The sequence below is a fragment of the Drosophila arizonae genome, chromosome 4 (assembly GCF_054131065.1).
Source record: "Drosophila arizonae isolate 15081-1271.41 chromosome 4, UAZ_ARI_1.0, whole genome shotgun sequence".
In the NCBI taxonomy this organism is placed as follows: Eukaryota; Metazoa; Arthropoda; class Insecta; order Diptera; family Drosophilidae; genus Drosophila; species Drosophila arizonae.
In genome coordinates this window covers 1,130,346-1,154,690 of record NC_142924.1, presented here as the reverse complement: position 1 = coordinate 1,154,690, position 24,345 = coordinate 1,130,346, and the positions used below count along the sequence as shown (strand labels likewise).

Sequence of the window (24,345 nt, the reverse complement as noted above, 5' to 3'; positions counted from 1 at the left end):
AGACAAACAACTAAAGTTTGCGTGCTTCAAATCTGTTGTTGTGTGTAGTTAGTTGTAGTTGCTATTGGTGTTGCTGTTGTTGTTGTTGTTGTTGGCAATGTTAACATGCAGCAAAACGTGTAAAATGTTCATAAGGGGGCCAAGCCCATGCTGTGCAGTGTCTGGCCCGCAACTTATCACAAACGTCTTATCAGCGGGCGCATTTGTCTCTGCCAAAGCGACGACGGCGACGGGAAAGTCTGCCAAAGGCCAAGTCAAGTCAACAGGTGTTTGTATCGATGTGTTATGTATATATATGCAGGCATTTGCCTCATTATCGCACCTCAGCTGCAAATTTCTCAGTGAGCATTCGCAGTTAAATTGATTTGATACACGCAGCAAATGAAAAGACATTTCGATAGCTGCAAATGCTTTGAACTTTGTCCAGTGCTGCATAACATAAACTTTGCCAGTGTTGCCAAATGTAATATTTCAGTAAAAGTAATTGCAACAGTTTATAGAGCCATTAAAATGACTTTCACTGGGCGCCTTCAGTCGTTTGATATGCCGAACGAGTTGAGTATTAAATTTAGTAGAGCAAGACCTATGTGCTAAGACTCCAGCTCTCTATAGAGAGCTATTTGACTGAGTTCGCCAAGTCAACGATCTTAAACATAACTTAAACGAGTCTGACACAAACTAAGCACTCTTGACTTCTTGACGCTTATCTGCTTGTATTATAGCTATTCGCAATGCAATCAACTGCAATCCGAGATATTGCAACATTTTCTCGCTTTGATCCACTTACTATTATACAATCATAAAAGTTCACTTAACGTTAATTTACACGAACTTTAACTATGGCAATTATTAATGCATAGACGTGTTTTCAAGACTTATTCAAATACCCTACAAATAGTTCAAATAGCTGCAATGGATGGTTTGGACTATGCTTGTGACGGGAAGAGGAAGTTAAGTTGCTATATCTGTGTATCTATATCAGGATCTTATGAGTCTAACTATTGTTATCCATCACGAGAGAGGTCCCATCAAGAGCAGAGTATCTGCCAGTCTACTACTTTCAACTGCGGCACACTTGCTAACTGTTTTCTCGCTCGACAATTGCGGGCTTAATGAGAGGGAGCGCTGAAAGAATGATTTAATAGCCGAGTCTCACATGATAGCGACAAAACAAATCGCAGTGTAGCGTGTGAATTGCCTTAACAACTGGCAAACCACATATATATCAATATATGTACATATGTGTATATATCAGTATATATATATTTATAGATCAATAACTTTATAGCTCTAGGCATGACACAGCTTTCAGCGCGGCGCGTTCAATCAATTTCAATTGCGAGCGTGCGACAGGGTTCGATTTCTTTCTCTTCTATTTCTTTTAGTTTTCTTTTTGTGGTTTTTCTTAATTTTCCAAATTGAAAACGCGCCGCACATTAATTCTAATCAATTTTCAGGCACTTGGCACTAAAAAATAAGTGCCCAATAACCAAAGAGCATGGGTGCGAGTGTGAGAGGGAGAGGGAGAGGGAGAGAAACCATGGGACGCCACTTAATCAAACTGGGGTAAGCTGAAGGACAGCCAGTCCCACAGGAGGTATAAATATCGATAGGACTTTCGACTCGAGGCAGACTCGCTCGTAATTAATATTGGAGGAGACATACATACTTTTAGGCAATGATTAGATTTCATAAAACGTGTGTGTATGTGTGTGTGTGTGTGTGTGTTGGCGATAAGTTAATCAAGGTCTAGACTTATCAGAGTCATGCCTAAACGTTGCTCTTCAACCGGAGACCGATAAGAGGCGACTGTCGCTGCCTGAGCCAGGGTCGTCCCAGCCGCAACGTGCGTGGTCCTGGCGGCAGGACGCATGCATCTGTCTGGTTTATTTATAGCTCTGCCCCTTTTCAATCAATGGCAATCAAAGAACGAGAAACAACTTCTATTAATAACTGATTTGCGCTTTAATTGCAGACAGCCAGCCGGGCAGCTGTGCGACTGGGCGATCAAAGCGAACTTTCAGTCCAGTTCTTCATTAATTGCGCACAGTCAAGGGCATGCTAATAGAGCCGCTGCCTCGTCTCGCCAGGCCTCGTCTCCTGCTGGTCATCTTCAATGTTTTCCGCTGTTTGCATTTCGAAATCTAAGCTCATGCCACGCCTCGATCTATAACCGGCTTTTGCTCAGCAGACTGGCATTTGGAGCACATTCGTTTTAATCTCACGTGTGCCAGGAATGATGGATGCACCTGCATTGAATACCCTTTAATTATGGCGTACTTAATGTCAGCGAGTGTTTGCCTAGAGCAAGTCCCATCAAATTAGTTGTTGAGCCATTGGGAATGCACTTGCTCTTAGCTCTTTCTTTCGCTCTTTCTTTCGCTCTCTCTCTCTCTCTCTCTCTCTCTCTCTCTCTCTCTCTCTCTCTCTCCCACTCACCTGGCTAGCTCGTGCTCGGGTGCAAACTAATTTATTTTCATTTTAGCAGTCAACTTGTGCAAACAGTCCAAATTTGTTTAACAGCTCCAGTTGTTTGTTAACAACGATAAACGATTGCTCTAGCTTCAAGGTTAATGCCAGCCAAATCGCGAGGGTTGCTTCAAAGGAATTTATATCCCCAAATAACAATTGAATCAACATTATCAACTAATCAAGAAGCTAATTAAGCAATCAACGTTTGACTAAATGAAGCCATAATAAATCAGTCATACAAAAGGGGAGTTAAGAAATAAGAATAAGAATTGCAGAAAATATGAAGGAAAAGTTTTTAATGGAATAAGTTCTATAATTCTCTTTAATTTCAACATTTTTCAAAGCAACTTTTTGTGCGTTTTTTACTCCCTCTTTTTTGCTTCAATCATATAAATAATTCTTATCAATCTGTATGTTTTCATTATTACTTAAGACCACTTTTCCTGCACTTCTGTCGACCATATTTAGCAGCTTTCTAAAATTCTTTAGAAATCTTATCTAATGACTGCCAAAGGCCTGCCTGATAACAGGGAATCACACATCGGACCACTGATGAACTCATTGTTTTGAAGTGTTATTGTTTTCTTCTTCTTCTTCTTCTTCTTCTTGTTCTTTCGTATCTATTTTTTGTTGATGAACTGCAAAAAGGCCTGAGCAGCTGTTTAGAGCAATCGCACGAAGCTGAGATATCGCACTTGGGCAATAAATATAACTGGCACATCAAACGCTTAGGCGAAGGTGATAACCAATGCAAAATTGCGGAAACTCTGCCAACTAGTGCCACATGTGGCAAGTGGCAAGCGGCAAGTGGCAGCTGCCTGGCTAAAAACGCGTCCAATTCAAGTGTTTTCCTCTTTTTCTTTTTGAGAGATAGCCAAGCAGATCCGTTACAATTTCCTGGGCGCAAAGACGAAACGCCGTTTAACACGGCTGTCACAACAGCAGCATGAAGAAGAAGAAGAAGAAGCAGCAGAAGATGAAACCACGATACAAATGGGAATGGGAATGGAAATGGCAATGGCTACGTCTATAGCTATGGCTATGGCTATGTCTATACGTCTATTGGCATGACCGATCCTAGACAGCTTTTGGCTGGTAATGAGTTGTCAATGGCTTTATCGGCGCCTGTGCATCGCATCGCATCGCATGGATAGATTGGCGGACATAAAGTCAGATAGTTTATGAGCTATGGCTACTAACCGATTTAATGTGAATGCGCCGTGAGACGGGCACATCGTAGTCCAGGTCCGCATTGGTTGCATTCGAGCTGCAGCAGGAGCCAGACATCGAGATGGTGCTTTGTTTGTCCAGCATTTTGTATGGGATCGTAAATTGAGACGGATGAATCAATTGCAGCTTTCCTTCATGATTCAATTAGTAGAGATACTCTAATGTATATTTAATCCAGGACAATATAGTTCAAGTATCTCAACTCTTGTGCACTTCACTTGTATCTTATATCTTGTATCTATATATCAGCACAATGCTCGCATCAGCATATGAATTTGACTTTTTTTTTTGGAATGGGGGCTTAGCTTTTTGTTTTGACTTTGAGTTTTTTCTTCTTTTTGTTTTTCGCGGAATCAGCTTTAAAATTCAAGTTTTGCACGGGGGCCACACGAAATGCGCCGAACGAATCGCTAATAAAAATCAATTCGCGTAGCTTTTTAAACAAAAGATGCCACAGCTACAACGGCAACATCAACAATAACAACAAAAACACCGAATTATTTTTGCCGATGTTTAGCGATTTTTATCGCTGCTTTCTTATTGTCGCGACTCGCTAGCGTTTCTAATCGCCCGCAAGAAAACCGAGCTTCACAGCGAAAACGAACGAAAAGACGAAATCCAACTCTGCATAAAGCGCTCAACACGTTCCGCTCGGCAGCAGGCAACAAAATACACTGAATAGCGGTTCAACATGCGTTCGGCCGGTTGCCGTTTACCACCAATCTTGTTGTCTGAATGCTCTCACACTCAACACATAGACTTGCTCAAGCGGTTTGCTGCTAAAGCAAACGTCTGTCTCTCTTCGAACTGCAGCAGCAGCCAACGCACAGCAATAACAAGCAAGAGTATACAGTAAGCGCATATACCTACTTGGTGTACTCTCTCTGGCTGCTCTCTCGCTCACTTAAACCGTTTAAGCAGCACAACTTCGGCAAGCGCTCGGCTTGTTTGTGCGTGTGTTGCTCACGCAGGCCGATTGCATGCGAAGCCAATTCGTTTTTGTTCGTACTCTTCAGTACTATTTTACAGCAGGGTAAAAGGTAGTAGCCACCTACTACTATTTTCAATTCGCACAGCTGGCATGCATTTCTTTCTCCATTTTCGCATAGTTGAATACCCTATTGTTCGATCAAATTGGAGCAATTAAGTGGAATTTTAGGTAACTCTAGCAACGTCTACATCTCTCTATTTCTATTGGGGAGTAACTTCAAACCGCTTCTATCAGTTCAGTGCCCCAAGTCAAATATTTTTGGTTGGTTATTTGAGAAACGAACCCATTAAATTTCACTCCGCTATCTATTGTAAGTGAATACGCTTCATATTATATTATCTTTTATTATGTTCGCCATATCGAATGCAGACAGTTTATGAGCAAAAGATGATACCCAAAAGAAACGAGGCATGGGACAGAGGGCCGCAGTAGCGCCTGCAGCTGTCCAAACAAATCGACTGGAACAATTCAATTCGTGTATTTCGTCGCCTGCTCTCCTCGTGTAGCCGGGGGCGTGAAGTTTTGTCGCCTGCACCAGAGCCCTGCCACAGTCAGAAACAATGGTACTGGGAGAACTCTGCCCACTCTCCCGCATCCCCCCGTGCCGAGGGCGGCGATACCACGCAGGCGAGCGAGCTGTGCATACGATTACCAAAGGGTAAGCTCACTCTCTGCTGAAGGTCAGGTCGTCGGGCAACTCGTTTCACGAGCTGTGTTCTATGTTTCCAGTCCCATTCCCATTCCCATATCCATTCAGAAAAGCGATGCAACGCAGAACCAGATTGAGAAGCGCGCACTGAGGTGCGGCTGCAGCTGCTGCGCTGCAGTTGCAACTGTGAAGTTGAAAGTGACATTTGACATGATTTGCATGCCAAGTGCCACGCCCACGTCACTCAAGCTGACACCCAAAGTGAGTTGACTGCAGTCGACTGAGTTGAGTTGAGTTGAGTTGATTTGAGCTGCATTGGGAGTTAGGATCGCTTCAAGCAGACCCGCAGCGCTTGACACTCGTTGAGTTTTTATGGCCGCTTTCAGCTTGAGTTTGATTGAATTTCATTTCATTTGATTTGAAGCAGCCGTTGATCTGGCTTTCAATCAATTAACTTTATTGGCCAGGTCAAGTTCTTATCGCAATCGTTAACTTGTTTGTTAACCAATTCATTTCCGTTGCGTGGGCAACCAGGTATTTCAGACAGCTCAAATTGGACACTCGCTATCTCTCTCTCACTATCTCTCTCTCTCTCTCCTCTCGTCTCTGGTATGCGCATTATCCTGCTTTAAGGCCATTAACATTTCTGACATTGTCTGTTTCGGCAACAATAACAGCATGCCGTCCTTTTGTCCCAGTCACGCTCAGCCTCTGGCTGTATCCCTGCACACTTTTCCATGTCATTTGCTTTTCATTTCCATGCCGATTTCAAATAACAATTAAATGCCTGCCCACCCGCCCGCATTCCAGGGAATTAGTCGACAAAATTGTTGCTAGAGAAGGGTCAAGCGTAGTTATGAGTCGCTTGAGGGTGGCAAAGAGCGCCAGCTGACCACTGGCTGAAACTCTAATTGCCTTGTCAGAGTTTCATTCGCACTCTTAAAGCCAGTCAGCCACCCACGCTACATGTATTTATGATTTGCCACAATTTTGGGCATTTTAAATATGTAAATGAGACAGCTTCATTCAGGTCTCTCCCTCTCTCACTCTCTAGACGTCTCTGCAACACCTCATAACAAGCTGAAAATGTTTTGTTGTTTGCAATTTGGAAGCTGAATAAATAATATATGATAATGCGACCACGCATCACGCTTCATAAATATGCCCAGCTCTGCCCCTCACTCTCCCTCTCTTTCCCTCTCCCACTCTCAATCTCTTTACCTGTCGCTGCCTCTGTGTGCTCTGCATTCGCCTCAAAAAATATATAAACATCTTTTTGACATTCCATTGCTTACACAATTTACACAATTTGTAGGCGTCATATCTTTTATCTAAAACATTCATTCTCATTCTGGCACCTGCCTGTCGCAGTCATGAAAAGCAGCAACAAATTAGATTGCAAAACAAATTTTAGCAGCTTCCCCCAATCACATCTTCCCCAAATATGCCCATTTCTCAATATCGCAATCAGTGTTTGGCATTTGTTCCTCCTAATTGAGTCATTTGTATGACCATTCGCTGTGGAATACGTTTTTATGGCCCATTTGGGCTCGTCCAACCCTCGGCTTCAATGGAACCCCAAGCGAAGTAGACTCTATAGTCGCACTCTCCCTAGGGCTGCGTCTAACAATGTCTATAGAGAGCGATGAATGGCATCTGTAGCTATATTATTATTCTAGCGCACACTAACCAACTCCATTCCATTTCACTTAGAATTTCATTTTCTCTTATTTGACTGCCCTCGGATGATAATGAAATAGAAAGAAGTTTGGCTAGCAATTCTTGGATATTCAAAGAGAAGAGGGTTGAGCCATCTCTCTCATTGATTATTTATAAAATCTTGTAACTCTTAGTGATTATTAATCAGTATGTCAATCAATCATTCAGCTTATAGATAAACATATAGATCTAGTTGCTCTTACGCCTTACGCCTAGCCATTGTTGATCAATCAATCAATCAGTACGATTGGAAGACCCTCTTGTTAACTGTGTTACCTGTTAGCTGGGTCATAATAAAACGAGTATTTCCTGTTGCACTTAGATATCGCTGCTTCATATGAAAACCAGGGCAATTCAACATAACGTAATTCCCTCAGGCACTGAGTGCATTCAATCGAGGAGTGTCAAGCCGCTTGGTGCGCTCCACTCCTTATCCGGCGAGCGGGCATCAGCCGAAAGGCCATCAGTCGAGGTTGACTTTCATTACGATGCCCATCTTAATTGCGCCCACAGCTGCGCCGACTGCCAGACGATCCTTACGACTTTTCGACTTTCCAAAGCCCCGTTTCGGGCACGTCAGTCGCATCTCTATTGTTTTACGGCCACAAGTGGCAAAAGGGATGCGCGAGGAGTGGGGCTGTGGCAGTCCCCTGATAATTGATGAATTTATGGCACAACATGAAATACCCCAACTTTGTTTTGTTTTCTTGCTTTTTCGACTATTGCCACATCACTTTTACTGATTGCAACTGCTGCTGCTGCTGCTGCTGCTGCTTATCACGCGCCGCTGATGAAGTGCAGCCAGGCGTTTGCCTGTTTCTCTAATTGGACTGGCACGGGTCTAACTTTGTCTCTCTCTCTCCCACTCTCCCTCACTCTCAAGCTCGCCAACAAAACGCCACTTGCCGGCTGGGTTAATAGATTCTGGGAACTACAAAATGCATTTTGTTCTCTTCTCTTTTTTCGGACCGCTCGCCTCATTTCCAATCTCTGTTCACTGCGCTTTGTTCATTCGACATTCGACTCTTGATGTTCGGCTGGCTACTTTTCGGATGCGATTGCTTTCATTGGCCCAACTTGGCTCAAGTTAAGTGAATACCATTGTTGACGTTGTTGTTGCTGTTGTAGCTCTGAATTTGCATTGTTTTGCGTATGCGGCACGTTCTGCACATTTTATGGAGCACGCATTGGCCCCACAAGCCCCCCAAATGAATAGACCAGATATGAAAATAGCAGCTAATTAACACAAACATTTTTGTTTCTGATGTGTTGATTTAGCCCGTCATGAATAATGCAGAGCATGTGCGCCGAGCCAACTCGAAGAAAACTTCTAAAGATGCAATAGAGCCAATTGAATCGAAATTTGCCGTAGCTAAATGAGAATTCCGGCTCAATTTATTGCTTCATATAGAGGAAGCAAAAATGTTATAGAGGCGATATAGATAATTTACTTGAAATATGCTAGAACGTATTGAAGATCTGAAGTCTATTGATTCATATAGGGGAAACTTCTAAAGACACGATATAAAGCATGTATATGAGATAGCTGGAACACCTAAAAGACTTTAAAAAAACTCCCAAGGCAGACATATTGGATATTTAGAATTTATCGAAATCAGTATTATCGGTATAGACTGCCTCTGCAGAGAAAATAAATATAGATTTCTTCCTTAACTTTGTACGAAATCCTATTTACAACTTCCCCTCACCAGACATTTCCTTGAAGCTCCGATACTTTTCTCTAACTCATGCAAGGGGCATTTCCATTTACTCTTTTCAATTATTCAACTGCTTCCATGGCCCGTCATTAACTTCCACTGCCACTCCCACTTCCACTCAAATCCCAACCCATTAGTCCTTTAAGACTTTACCCTCTGCCCAGCTTCAGCTCCAACTGAATGGCTTAATTGCCCAGCCCCCCAGCAGACAATTTAGTAATATTATTAATGGTTGTTTGTTTCCAGACGAAACGTCACAGAGCACAAACGACTTCATCATTGCCAACTGGGGAACTGGATACATTGAAAAGCTGAAAGTCTGAGACATTTGAAATAAAGTCAAAGATTTGCGGGCAAAGTCTGTCGGCGAATTTCACACATTGTGCAAGGCCTAAAAATATCCACACAAACACATGTAGAACAGAGCCAGGCAGGCAATATAGATGGGAGAGTAAATATTGTGAGGCCTGAGCAAATGGCTGGCAGCTGCGGCGCCTTTGACAATTTGCCGCCTCGCCTCGCGTTCTAATCTTTGGCGCTGCGGCTGCGACTCCGACTGCGACTGTGGCTCCTAATCCGGAGCTGTTTGGCAGTTTCCTGACGCGATCTGCGGCCAGTTGCCACCCAGCGATAATAACAAACAATTTGTTTGTTTTCCACAAAAACAGAAATGAAGCAAAAGCCGGAGACTCGCAGCTAGAGTCAGGCTGGCTGCATTTTGCTCGTGTTTGCATAATTCATGAGATCGGCTGCAGTTGCAGTTGCACCCACATGCGGCATGCGGCATGGGCATGGGGCAAGCGGCAACTCCTCAGCGTAGATCATGCATGGCACAGCCATTCATTACAAGCACATTGCAAATTGAGATACAAAACTTCGCAGCCGAAAACAAATGCCACGATATAAACAAAAGACACGAGAGCCACAGCGATTTAGCAGCAGCTGAAGCTGAAGCTGAGACTGCGACTGCGACTGCGACTGAGACTGAGGCTGACTCTGTGCGGGGGAGTTTGCCTCGATAGCGCTGCCAGCGAAGCATCCCAACTCCAGCTGAAAATAAGAATTGAATTTCAATTTACTGACATGGCAGATTTCTGTTTTGTTTTTGTGCTGCGAAAGGCTGGGCTGCCTGCCAACTCGTATATCAATGAAGCAAAATGGAAGTGCCTGAGCCCATTGAAGCGAGGGCAGACGAAGAGAACTTCAGAAACATCTAAAGTTTCGTTAAGTGCAGAATATATGAGCAGAAGAGCTAACAAGAACAGGATTCAGTTGAAGGCCTGAAACTGTTTGCGAATCATAGCCCAAAGGCAGTAAAGTTCTAGGTATGAGAGAGTCTTATTAATTGTAAATATAAAATATATATAAAGAGAGTTAAAGCCTAAACTGTCGGGTATTATTTAAAGAATTCAGCATTAAGCATTAATCAGTCCTCAAATTTATAGTTTCGACTGAGTCATGGCCTTAAAATCTGATCATAAAGTGCGCTATATAAACCTTAAAAGTTTTTCTGAGTAGCTTCAGCAACATAGAATGAAATGGCAAATAAACTTTATGATCTCACAGAGAAAAACTACTCAAGTTCCCGCCCAAACCGTATCTACTTTACTTCCGACTCGACGAGCGACTCGAAAGTGTGAGCTCCTCTTACCCAATAAATTGTTTTTTAAAGTCTTTCTGAAATAAATCAATCCGCAACTCCATCTGTAGATACACCTCTTACCCAATAGATCACCTTTATAGAACAGCTAGGCTTTCAAAAATTTTTTATTTGCTGACTCATGAGTCGAACTATCCGTTAGGCGTTCAAAAACTCCATCGACGCTCGAGCACTTTAAAAGAGTTTCAAATGCTGTCCGGGATGACATGAAAGTTTTTACTTTTTCATTGTTTTATGACTGCAATCGACACTCTCAACTCGACTCCATATATAAATGAAGCGCAATGGCCAAGAATGCAATCTGCAGCCAAGAGTATCTGTTATTTCAGTTAGCAAAAACAAAATAACAAAAACCGAAATGAGCTAGGAGAGGTCCGCAAAGAATCACAAACTATGAAAATTCCAAGAAAATGCACTCGGCTTGGTGGCAGCGCGGCGAGTATCCCTAAATGACTACAGGAATGCACAGTAAACACTCCACTCAATGACCCGGCCATAAAAGTTGTTTGCTGTTAGAAAGAAAAGAGACGAGGCGAGAGGAGAGGAGAGGAGAGGAGTCGCGTCGCATCGTCTTTTCGAATTGGGTTAAACAATTTCTTCACAGCGGAAAGTACAAAGTGTTGAAATCAGCATACGGTTGCAATATGTGCTCTTCGGGACACTCGGACAGCCGGACAGTCGGACAATCGGACATTCATTCAACATGCACTTTACACATTCATTCATGAACTGAGTTGTGGTCAGAGTGAGTCTGGGCTGGGGACGGGTCGAGTCTGGCCTGGTTCGGTCTGGTCTATCTATCTGTCTGCCCGTCTGGCTTGTCCCGTTTCATCAATGAAACTTTATGACTAACCAGAATCAAGTCACAGCCAGGGCCGAGTCACTGGCCCGCACAACAACAGATTCGGTTACAAATCGAGCAACGACTTTGACTCTGCGGTAATTGCAGTCAGCGCCGAGAGGAGCGAAGAGCGAGCCGGCGCTGCAGGAGGCAATGCTCGCACTCGTACAGCGGATACTTTGCCGAGAATAAACATTCTTGAGCTACTGTTACGCGGCAGTCGAAAGTCGACGACGACGACGACGACGACGATGACGGAGATGGAGACGGAGACAACTTCATCAGATGCGCACATAATGCCTGTACAAGTCGGGTATCGAGTGTCAAGAGTGGCCCAAAATGCTCGCTTGCTATCGAAAGTTGTTTTTCGTGTCCGCAAGATACAAGATACAAGATACAATTGTAGCAATTGGCTTGCTGCCTGGCTGCTCGGCTGCCTGCTTGCGTCACAATTGCTGGCATTCTTGAGAAAGTGTTGCAAGCACTTCAGGTGACAACCACGAACAATGCAACAGTATACAGCAGATACATCACCTACAGATACAGCTTAAGATTCGGATTCAGATACAGATACAGCGCTTACAATTACTGCCAACAACTCACTTCCCTTAGTTAACTTTATTTTCTTTTCGTCTTCTGCTGCTTCTTCCTCTTCTCTGTTTATCAATTGTGCGTGTCCAACACTTTGCCGCGTAATTGCAATCAATGCGCTTTGTTTTTGCCCGCGTTACAAGTTGACAGTCGACAGTCCACGGTCGAGAGTCGAGAATCGAGAGTCGTCAGTCGAGATGCAAAGCATACGCCTTGGTTGCTGCATGACTCAGATGGGGAGCTACGAGCTCGACTTCGGCCGTGTGGACCCCAGCGTGGAGCATGCAGGATGCTGTCGAAATGCCTGGGAACCAGCGCAAATTGAAAACGACTGTTTTCCTTGTAGATGAGGCATTCCGATAATGATAGAACATTCATAAAATCGAACAGGCCTGATGTGCTTAGTGTGCGGATGAAATACCCTTGCGGGTGTCCATTACATCTACCTAGACAGATTATGGAGTTTTTACTCGAAGCGGTTTGTAATACATATAAAAGAAGACGATTTTCATTTAGTAAGTTCTGATATCGTTACCAATCATAAGAAACTATATTGCTCAAAAAATCTTACTCTTGAGAGAAACAAATGTCAACATTCAGAAAACTTGATAGGTGATCCATAATACCCATTACCACAATATGACATAGTCAAGAGCCTAGTTTGTTGCTGATCGATAAGACTTGACTAATTGATAAAGAATTGATAAAGAAGGCCAAAAACAGCTATCCCTCGCATATATCAAGATGTTCAGCAAGAGAACTTCAGGCTGAAGAGGCATGAAACATAGAGTCATATAGTTATAGACTTCCCGGTTGTTAATACTTATCAAGAGTATATGCTTCATAGCTTCACAGTTAACAGTTCTTTTACGTTTGTGCATGACACATTTCCTGTGAAAGTCACTAGCTGCCTCAAGAGCACGAACAACTTCTCGCACTTGCTGCTCTTTACATGAGGGCCAAGCTCACTCTTACTCTATCTAGATCAACGACCTAAGTCAATGATTTAAATTGATAATTTGAGGCGCAAATTAAGTCAGCTGAATTTCGCGCGAGCAATTGGCATAAATTGATTACAATTGATGTAAGCAATGTTTCGCCATTGACGTCAAGCCTGCGAATTTCGTGGGGCGGAAATTCTCGTGACGCTGAGTAAGCCAGGTATGGCGTTAATGAATAATATCACACCTTGCATCTTATCACACGCTATCAGCTATTGCAGACACAACGGTGCCAATTGATTGCGTCAAAAAAGTGCTGAAATCAAGGCTGTCGATAGCGCAACACCAGCCAGCGCTGGCCGATGATGCAGTCGAGCCATCAACTAAATAAATCAATCAGCTGCTGCCATCAGCCATCGGCAGCCACATTTTCATTTTCATTTTCATCTGTCTGGCTGTTGCCGCGTCACGAAGCCTTTATGATTGATTTGTTTATATTTTTAGCGCAAAACTAGTAAACAAGTCTAATATCTGAGCATCAGATAAAGACAATCATTTGCATCTATAAATATATGGTTTATATATATGGCACATGGTCTATTTATATAGATTGCACAACGGACAAATTCCACGAAAAAGTTAAAGTTTACTTCGCAATATACAGCCATATATAGATATATGTACATACTCATATCTTATCAAAGTCGACGATTGTAAATAAAGCCCACTCTATCTAAACGATTCGCATTATATAAAATATTCATGCAGAAATGCGAAAAAAATAAACAGAGAGGTTAATGCGAGAGCTCTGATAAGATTAGATATATAACTCAGTATATATGTGCATGTATACAGTTATATGGAATTTCACGTTTAGAGCGGAAAATCCATCTCGTCTGTGGCCCACTCTCAGCTCATAAATTTCCAGCAAAGAATTCCACAAAACACAAATAAATTCATAAACTGTCAAGTTGGCAAAAAGCAAATCAAGTAAAAACTTTGTGCGAGACAGACTGCGCAATACTCGTTCACAGACCAAAGGCGGCTGTGTAATACAAGTCTCAAGCCCTTATGAAATAATGGGTGTCGGAGAATGTATATGCCGTATTCCAAGTCAAAATACTTTGCTTTCATTCGCATAACTAAAAAAGAACAAGACAAAACCAATATACCCCTTTCATTACATGAAAGAGTATACAATATATTTTGCACAGCCCTTGAGCAAATATCTATGTATATCGCAAAGTTAAGAAACAAACACAAATACTTGATAAGCGAAATTTTCAACTAAATATTTCTCTGGAAATTATATTAAAGATAAGCTCGCTAAATAAAATATATTCATACACATCCAACCAAGGCTGAATAAAGATATATTCATTTGCTCTTATAGAGAGAGTTTCAAGACTATAGACTCAGCTCGATCAAGAGCGGCTGAAGTGAACAAGATTTCAGGATATATTTAAGTAATATATGATGAATAGGATAATATTGATATTTTGATATTGAAGGGGATTGTATTCTTATTCATTACATATTCTGTTACGTCTGCAGTCCTACATGCTTAAGATCAAATGTTGGCACAGCCTGAAACAGATGATAATGGCGAAAGATAAATATTATTACTGTGATATCATTTGGTTATGAGCCAAACGAGGTTACTCAGACAAATGATATGCAGTACATGATATCACAAATGATAATACACAAAGCTATTCGAGTTTATATGGCTCATAAATATGGGATTATTGGATAAACGCATGCTGGACAGGCATCACAAAAAGCTGAAAAAAAACGATTGCCTTTGCTGCGATCAACTCAATAGATATTTAAGCCAACAACAATAAACAAATCTCGTCCAGCTCTCGGCTGTAATAATCAAATAAAAATTTAAGCTAATTGGCCAATAAAAACTTTTACACGATTATCGATGGCAGACCAGAAAACCCCAGCCCGACCAACATCATGTCAATTTGCATCATTTTATACCCATCGAAAGTGGAAATTCAGGGTATATTGATTATGAAAACGGAATTCAATGTAGCCATGCCCATATATTCGTCTATCCATGTTGAGCTTTCCAGTTGTATCGAAATATCAGCTCTAGGCTGCATCCAGAGTATCTCCTAGTCAGACTACCTCCTCTCGCCTAGAGCACATTTACTTGTTTGTGGCTGTCTTTACCAATTTGTCTAAGAGACCAAATCATTGGATGGCTGTTGAAATTGTTGGCGATAAATCAACGAAATACGGCGCCCGCCCGCGCCCATTGCGTAAATCAAAAATTTATGTTTAGATTTTTGGAAAATCAGAGAAAAAAACAACAAACTGAAAAATATATATACATAAATGAAAAGTTTATGGATAGAAATCTTTTGATTGTGTACAAATTTGATGCCCCTGCCATGATTTATAAGGTCAGCGCGAGCATCGGAAATAAACGCAAACTACAAATTCGATGAGACACGGCCCGAAAAAACGGGGGCCCGGGGCCAAAACGTGGGCGCCCCTAACCAAAAAATATCAAAAATAAAAAATAAAAATCTCGATTCGAATCATTAGCGCAGCCAGCTGACATATTTTCCGATTTATGGGTCAGTTGTGCTATACAAGAAATTTGGCTAAATGCGGCGACTCATCTGCATGATAATGTTAAGTGTTATGCGACAGAGGTGGCAACCCTACAAGCAGAATTAAACGACGCACAAGGAAGCTTAACATTAATGTATTGCAGTTATAAATATATAATTGTGACAGCATGGCGAAGGCAACTCTGCATACTCTAAATAATAATGCTTAATGATATTCAATGAGGGGGCAACCCTGAGGTGTGATGTGGAGCTGAGGAAGTGAGAGCTATAAATCTGTCATCTCTGCGACGACAACCCTACATAATCTACATATTTACCCTAATGATATTCTTAGAAGGTGACAACTCTGGTCGCCGATCAAAGCTCAGTGTCGTCGAATGCCATAAATCTGTTTCTCTCTCTGTTTCTGTTTGTCGCATCTTCTATAATTTAACAGCAATTTATTAAATGCCCCCATCGAGCTTAATCTGCACTGGAAAATCTCGGGGCAACTGCATAAATTAATTAACCGAAAAAAACGAAAGAAAAGCGTTGCAGGAATGCGTGAGATATTTTTTGTGGAGCAACCATGCCGCCTGCTGCTGCATGCCCCAACAATTTGCCAGGCGACGAAATATCTTGCAGATGCATCTCTATATATATAGTATATAGCGGTGCTGGATCTCTGGCTGTTGCTTCTGCATCCAGCATCTGCAACGCTTGACAGCGCTGATTAGCGCATTCAGCGGCAGCGCTCCAGCTAAATTTATGGCTGCTGTCCTAAACGGTCGTCGTCGGCTGGAAAACTGGGAAAAACATTTCCCAAACTGCAATTGAAATTATTATGTAATCAAATGGTGTTTTCGGTCAACAAACAGAGAGAAGGAAACTTAAGGAAAGAATTCTTGAATGTGCCACACGTAATCAACATCAAAATTTGGGCACAAGAATTTCACATGACGTGAGGAAAATTTGTTTTTCCTCTAGTGAATGCCGCCAGGTAGAGAAATTAAGGAATTAACAACACGTACAAATAAATTCTTCAGTTCATGCTGTGCATTTCCACTTGCTTTCGCCGTTTGTTTTCTGTAAGATGCATTTTCACTCGTCTTTTATGTTTCTTTTCTCTCCTTTTCTTTCTTTCTGTGTTTTCATTGGACTTTATGCAAATTTTCACAGCAAGTGCTCATAATTTTCAATGCGACAGCAAAAAATGTTGGCGCCAGCCAGCTATGCAGCCAGCCAGAGAGCTTCGGCGTCTTCCATTAGCGCCACACACTGAGGATAAACAGCGCGGTAGAGGGGAGAGGAGGCGTGGTCAACAGGCAAATCTGCTTACATGCATTTCAATTTATGACCCCGAAATGTTTGCCATGCACAGTATTTCAGTCTGAAGTGGATTTTGAATTATTTGCCATGGACTTCCACTTCAAGCTCAATGACCGTTCATACACAGACACACGCACACATATGCAGTAAATTGCATTTGACGCAGTTTTTTGTTGACTTTACAGAAATATTTTGGCATTGGGCCACTCATAAATCAAAATCTGTATAAATAGCTAAATACTTGATCATACAAAGTCAATAAAGATTGCAGTGCATCATGATAGTTCGATTGGTACTTATAGATAAGCAAAGAAAGTCATTTCCTATCTTTGAATTGGCGCCAAAGTAGTAGCAGTAGTATAAGATCAATAACTCATCTCCTGTTATGCACACATAAAATACAATTGTCTAGAGTATGTTAAATTTCACAGCACAAATACGCACACACCCTCACCATTAAGTCTCTTCTACAAGCATACTTATACGCATATGCTCTCTCTCTTACAACTCACTTCTTTGTATTGAGTGCATATTAAAATTGCCGCCATACTCACAACGAAGTGCGTGGTATAAGATCAGTAACTAAATGTATGTATTTAACATGCATAATGAGTATAAGTGCTTAATATAAGATAAATAACCATTTAAACGTCTCTTACATATCAACATGGATGCTTTCCTATTTTACTCCCTTGCGCTCTCCCGCTCTCTCCTTATACAAACTGAATGCGCGCCAATTTGCTGGCGGTGAAAAAAGCTCCGCAGTAATAATTGAACAGCACGTCCTCGGCTGATAGTTAATTTAAAAGGTGAAGAACGAGTGTTGAAGTGATTTATGACACTTTACTCACACACTGCACACACTATAAAAGTATTAAACGTACTGCAGTTAAATGAACTTGACTAGGAAACACTTCAACGAGCATGCGCACAGAACACAACCGATCAACAGGACAGACGCGCACTGACTGACTAAATTGTCTCATTAGGCTCTCACCTACGCTAAGCCGGCATTCTCACTAATACAATTGCAATTCAGAGCACAACTATTATAATTCCTTTGTGCTCACTATTCGCACAGCTCACTCAAGATTTCGGCTGCATGAGAACATAGGTAACGGGATCAAAAGCACTGCGACCAATAGTATAGAGGCAATGAACTAGTGAGTGAATTTACTAGGTGCTCGCCTGCACTATGCCGGCATCTCTTTAATACAATGAAAATTCAGAGCACAACTATTATAATTCCTTTGTGCTCACTATTCGCACAGCTCACTCAAGATTTCGGCTGCATGAGAACATAGGTAACGGGATCAAAAGCACTGCGACCAATAGTATAGAGGCAATGAACTAGTGAGTGAATTTTACTAGCAGTGCTGCCATTGTTTTTGTTACTAGGTACTTGCCCGCACTAAGCCGGCATTCTCACTGATACAATGACAATTCAGAGCACAACAATTATAATTCGTGTGCGCTCTTCATTCGCACTGCTCACTCAATGCAATGCCCAATTGAGTTAATTCTGTCTGCAGTGCTGCCATGCATAATTGTTGTTGTACTGTAATAGGATATAAACAACAATGCAAATGGCGTTGAATACGCTCTCAAAGGGTATAAGAGCAACATATGATATGCTCAGATGCTGTTCATAAGACACTCAATCAACTCTTGTAAACTAAAGTCACGTATGTTCATAAATCCACTTAGAAACTAACTTTATGAATTCTCTGAAGAGAGGAGTTCATGAATTCAATTGTTTTTTGCACGAGCTAAAATTTGCCAGTTTCAGTTACAGCTCGAAGAAGGTTGATTAACCCCTTGAGACGATGCCAAAGCAAAACAAACGCGAGTCCAAGATGCAAGGCAACCACAGAGGGGCGAAACCCGGAGCAAGAGAGACCAGAGGAGAACAAACTCTGGCTAAGGGCAAGCCCACAGATACAGAGAGCTGTAAACAGAGAGAGAGCTCGCAACTTGAGCTCTCAGATAAATTCAGCAAAAGGGATGCCAAATCGCTGAATGGGAGCACAGCACAGCCGGGCGAAACAACCCCAAAAATGAAGTTCAATTGCGGGCAAGTGCAAGGCTGACAGCAGGCAGGACACACGCCAGCGGGCAAGGACGACGGCCGCCCACCCACACGATTCGGCATTGAGCAAAATATAAAAAAAAACGTCGTAATCGAAAGCCCAAACAAAAAGGATGCAAACGATGTCAGGGATAAAATTGAAAGCAAACATAAACAAGTCGCAGCCACCACCCAGGAAAAGCGTTCAAAGTTTTCCAGGGAGCAAAACTGTTTTCTTTACTTGCCACGAGGAAGTAAAAAGAAAACTTTGCATAACTTTGGCCCAGCCAGCAAATGTGCAAAAGTGGGCAAATGCAAATGTGGAAGCCAACAGTGTCTTAAGATGTTGGACCACCCAAAACGGCCAAGGCACACACACGCACACACACATAGACTCATGTGCACATATGTGTATAGCTATAGCTATATAGCACCCACCCTAATCGTAAATTCGCTTTGAATGGCGTCAACAAATTCATTTCGCATCAGAGCGCATCTGATGAATGACGTGACTTTGACAGCAGCATCAGATACAGCAGCAGCAGCAGCAGCAGAAACAGCAGCAGCAGCAGCGGCGGTGGCGGCAGTAAAAACCGCAGCACTTATTTCTAACTGTCGAACAGCCATGGCCAGCATCCAAGCCCGGCCAACTCCATCGAGCATCAGGCACTCAGCATTGGCAGCTGCGTTGCCTCAGTTGATTTTCTGCTGTCGTCATCACCCGGCCGCCCGCTCTAAGCCCCCTTTCAATGTTTACATAACATGGCTATGACGACGCTTGCCAGCATCGTCGGCCTCTCCAGCGCAGGCTCACACGCATGCCCCATTCAGCGAGGGCCTGGGACAGGACAGACACGACGACGACAACGACGACGTCGACTGCCGGTGCCGGCAAAATAGGAAGGCAACAAAAAACAACAGAGATTCACAAATTTACGTTACGCACCCTGGACTGTGGCTAGGTATCTATACAGGGAGGTACATGCATACACATGTACATATACATTTACACATGTATGTATATATGTATGATACATATGTATGTATATATCCTTGAGCTGGAGCAGAGCATTGTGTATGCCTCGCTTTTGTATTCACTCTCGTCCACATTGCATTGAACATGAATGTGGAGTGGGTAGGGTGGCTCCATGAGTTTGCATGGAAATCGCAAAGGAAAACTATCGAGATACTCTAGATACTATAAGTATAACAAGATATCAGCCAAAGCTGTTAACTCTATTAGATATATATGCGAAGATATAGATATATGTATATACCTTTATATACCTATCGAGTTGTACCTAGAAATATTATATACGGTAAGAACTCAAGCATGAGTGCCTTAACGGGAGTGCCCACCTAGTAAATACCCTGCATACTACAGAAGAGCTTCAGGGACGACTTACGGCGTTTTAGATGCTGTCTATAAACAGACGTACGATAGATGAACAAACGGAACGACAGATGATACGAGTTGAAGGTATAGCTGATGGGCATCTCTCCCACTAGCGATAAGTTAGAGGACAGCCTAGATCAACTCAGTTCGGTTCACCTTTTGGCACCTGCCACGCCTCCATCTGTCAGCTGTTACAACACAATTTGCACAAAACCAATATACCCCGAATGGCCATTGCCAAGTGGATATAGCTGTAACTCGGCTGTAAATAATTGTTGTTAATTTCCATGGAGCACACCTCGTGCTGTGCTGTCCGCGTGTGCGGCTGAACTTTCATTGCAATGAATGTCATATTTCACGTACCTGCGCACTCCTCACTCGATGCAGATGGAGCGTGCCGCCCGAGATGAGGCCGGCGGTGGTTGCCTTTGCGTGCATTGCCACTGAATTTATGACGTACTGCGTCGGCTGTTGCTTGACCACAGCTCCACTCGCAGTGGAAGTCGCAGTCGATATTGGAGTAGTAGCTGTTGCTGTTGCTGCCACAGGCTGTGGCATGGCCAGCGTTGTTGCCTCAGCCGGTGTTTTTGCAACATTCCTAATTGAGTTTTCTGGTAGTTGGTTTTCACTTTGGCAATCCATTGAAGGCAATGCCAATTCGAGTTGTTGTTGTTGTTGTTGTTGTTGCTGTTGTGCAATGGACATGCTCGTAATTAGCTGCTTGGCTATTGATATTTGGACTTAGCTTATGTCTAACACCACATCAACTAGATCGAAATATACACATACGCACGCACACATGTACGTGTATGTATATGCCGTTGCTTCAGCACGAACTTTACGTCAAAGTCAATTCCGCTTTTGCTCTGTTACGTGTGCAAGGAAATCTTTGCTGTCGCACGGCGCGCGAGTTCAACTGTTACTGAAGCGTCGAGTCCTGCTCAGCTGCCTCGCCGGTGGTTGTTAGCCAGGGCGAAGTGTTAGCTTTATCTGGCTTTTATCTAATGTACAGCGCAGGGGAAGTTCGCACGGCACGTGAACTGCCATGTCGCAATCAAATGCGGCGCAAAACTCCACGAGATTAAATTGAAAACTGTGGAAATGCGCACAGCTAATTGGCTGGGAATTGCTTAGACTTACCAACTGCCAGCTGAGTTCCCTTTGAAATACATCATCTAGTCGCCCCAGTCAGGCATCTCACACGAACATCAACTTTTCGAGTTCAAGTATTAGAACTCTGACTAGACTTCCAGCAGACTGAGAGACTTGAACAACTGGGCAATTGGGAGAAATGGACGCGAACCTAAAGAGTCTCAGCGATGTCGACCGCAAGACCTTCAAGAGGTCCGTGATGGTCGCCCACGATGCATCGAACACGGCTCTCGTGGCGAAGAAGCGCGAGATGCACTACTATGCAGCGGAGGTCAATGCGGACATTGAATATCGCTCGCAGTTCAAGGTGACTTGGCGAGCCACTTAGCTAAAGCTGAGATAAACCCTAAAGCCTTGCCCTCAGGTAAAGGAGAACGTTGATGGCGAGGAGGTGGACTACACCCCCAATACCCTGACCGAGTCGCAGTACACCGACAAGTTCATGAAGTTCAACTTGCACTTGATGCACAACATAGCCACGATGCAGATGTATCACACGCGGGGCAGCATGCTGCGCTCGAAGACCAGGTCGAGCATGCGAGGCGGTGTGGGTGGCAATAAGCAGTCGATGGAGGAGCTCATCAATGGCGTAAGATCTATCCAAGAGCTAACTTACCCAACTTACCCACAATGTATTTCTGGGGACTCTCTCGCCCTAGATTCTCTATGAGGCGATCATCTTTGATCCGGCGGGCGCTCACAAGGATGAGGAGCAGCCGGCCCACATGCCCGTGCCCTTCAAGAAGTCCTTTGTCAAAGTCACGATACGCAAATCAGAGTTCATCGAGCTGCACTCGCAGATCAATTCGACCGTGGCCAAGGGCACAGAGCAGGGCAACGCAGTTGAGGCGGACAATCGCCTCTACGATTACCTCACCGTCGGCAAGGGCAAGGTGCGCCGTCGGTCCGACAACGATGCCCAGACAGAGATAGTCCTGACCAACAGCCGGGCCGTGAATACGATCTACGTGACCCATGCCACCGTGGGCTCGTACGTCTCCAACTTCGAGATGTACGACACCCTGCAGGGCGTGGTCAGCAAGCAGACCCAGATGACGCAAAACATGCTCAGCCAGAGTGATCCGCCGGGCGGTACGGCGCCCCGCTCCACGATCGCCCTCGAGGAGGAGATCAACGAGCGGAACAAGGTGCGCTCGGTGACCCAGCAGCTGTTCAAGCATCCGGTCTTCAAGAAGGCCATACTCTTCATTGGACGCACTCTCTCCAGCAACTTCTACAACTCGGGCATGCAGCGATTCCGCAATTTTCAGAAGCCGGATCGCTGCTCGACGGAAGTCCAGTACAAGTACTCGATGAAGGGCCTGTTCCGCCTGATGCCCAGCCAGGTCAACGACGACCGCAAGGCGGTTAGCGATATCAGCTTCTGTTATGCCAACAGCGACATTGTGGCGATTGGCTACGGCCTGTTCTCCTTCTCCTCCCAGCACGTGCCCTCCACCGGCGACGTGTTCGTGTGGAGCATCAAGAATCCGGGCGAGCCGGAGCGTGCCTACTACTACAAGACGCCCGTCACAGCCCTTTGCTTCTCTCCCTACCTGCCGTCGCTCATCGCCATCGGCATGTACGACGGCTGCGTGGAGGTGAGAGATGTGGCGGACGACACCAACATGCCCATTGCGGTGTCTCAGCGCAGCACCTCGCCGGGCTGCTCGCCCGTGGTCGCCATACGCTGGCTGAAGCAGGTCGGTGACGATGATGCGGGCGAGATCGATCCGTTTCTCAGCCTGTCGCAGGATGGCTCGGTGACACGCTTCCACCTGGGCAAGAGTCCCTATCTCCTCGGCTTCACACAGATGACTCTGGAGCGCATCGAAGGTCATCCGGAGGGCATACACGTGCCCATCTCCCCGACCATGACCGTCGCCGCCAACAGGCACCCGCAAGGACTCTCCCTCACCACGCATCCGGTGGACAACGACATCTACTACATCCTCACCGACGAGGGCTGCATACACAAGTGCTCCATCAACTACCAGCACCAATATCTGGAGGTGCTCAAGTGCCATGACGGCGCCGTCAACATCATGGAGTTCTCACCCTGGTCGCCCAGACTCTTTCTCACCTGTGGCAACGACTGGTAGAGGCCCCAAGGAACCACTCATCTAGCTCTACCTTACTCATCCTCTCTCTCGATTTCCCTCTCTTAGGTACGTGCGCATCTGGGTGGATGGCATTACCCGACCGCTGATCGAGTTGCTCGATGACTTCCAGCCCATTCACTGGGCCAAGTGGAGTCCCATCAACTCGACAATTATTGTGTCTGTCAATCGGAATACTTGCAGCATTTGGGATCTACGTCGCAACATACTCAAGCCCATGGGCAAGCACGATATGGACGCCTCCTACAACACAATTGCTCAGTATGATACACTCGACAGCCGCGATACCCTGTAATTTAATGTCTACTCTCTCTCTCTCTCTCTCTCTCTCTCTTTTTGCAGATTCTCGAATAGCGGCACGGTGTTGGTCGTTGGCAATGAGCGTGGTAACGTTTTGTTTGAGGCCCTCAACGATATGCCCTTCGCACCACATTTTCAGTACGATGAAATGGAGAAGGCCATTTACAGGGCCATTGGCAACGATCAGGAGTTGTTCATTGAGCTCAAGAGCATCGGCTTCTTCGGCTATCCCAATAAGAAGGCTGTAAGGACCTAACTGTTTCGTCCAACCTATGTCTAGCATTATAAATAAAATCTCGAAATTGAGGCTTATATGAAATGGTTTACTAAATGGGATCAGTACAACTTCCTAGGGCCTATTACTCAAAGTAGCTAATATAGGATGACCTGTACCAATAGCAATAATGGATGTTTGGCTACTGATTAAGAAGATAGCATTATAGCATTATTAGCTTACTTAACTTATTACACATTTCTTGCAAACTTTATATTTCCTTATCAAATCATCTCAGCTCCTACTTTACCCTTACGGTAAGCCGTCTCTCTCTCTCTCACTCTCTGCGCTCAACAAGTAGACATCTCGGCCACAAAAGAGTTA

The 24,345-nt window shown here is 43.9% G+C and overlaps 2 protein-coding genes across 4 annotated transcripts in view; one reads left to right on the top strand and one right to left on the bottom strand.

Annotated features, from left to right (window-relative positions):
- The window catches only part of p130CAS (Serine_rich_CAS and FAT-like_CAS_C domain-containing protein p130CAS), a 41,220-nt gene extending 20,136 nt beyond the window's left edge, over positions 1-21,084 (bottom strand). The window contains exon 1 of one of the 3 annotated variants that reach the window (XM_018008562.2): positions 20,539-21,084. In XM_018008562.2, coding sequence (XP_017864051.1) covers positions 20,539-20,880 — 342 coding nt within the window. In that variant the 5' untranslated portion in view covers positions 20,881-21,084. Of the gene's footprint in view, positions 1-3,672; positions 4,395-17,370; positions 17,649-20,538 lie in introns of those variants that run through there. The other 2 variants (XM_089466450.1, XM_018008563.2) reach the window with 2 other exon arrangements.
- A 241-nt stretch (positions 21,085-21,325) lies between these two features.
- Dic61B (Dynein intermediate chain at 61B) lies at positions 21,326-24,073 on the top strand. The gene is made up of 5 exons (XM_018009004.2): positions 21,326-21,634; positions 21,692-21,916; positions 21,987-23,425; positions 23,496-23,708; positions 23,790-24,073. Exons 1-5 carry the CDS (start codon positions 21,467-21,469, stop codon positions 24,001-24,003), a joined length of 2,259 nt encoding a protein of 752 aa, XP_017864493.1. The 5' UTR covers positions 21,326-21,466; the 3' UTR covers positions 24,004-24,073.
- The last annotated feature ends 272 nt before the right edge of the window (positions 24,074-24,345 follow it).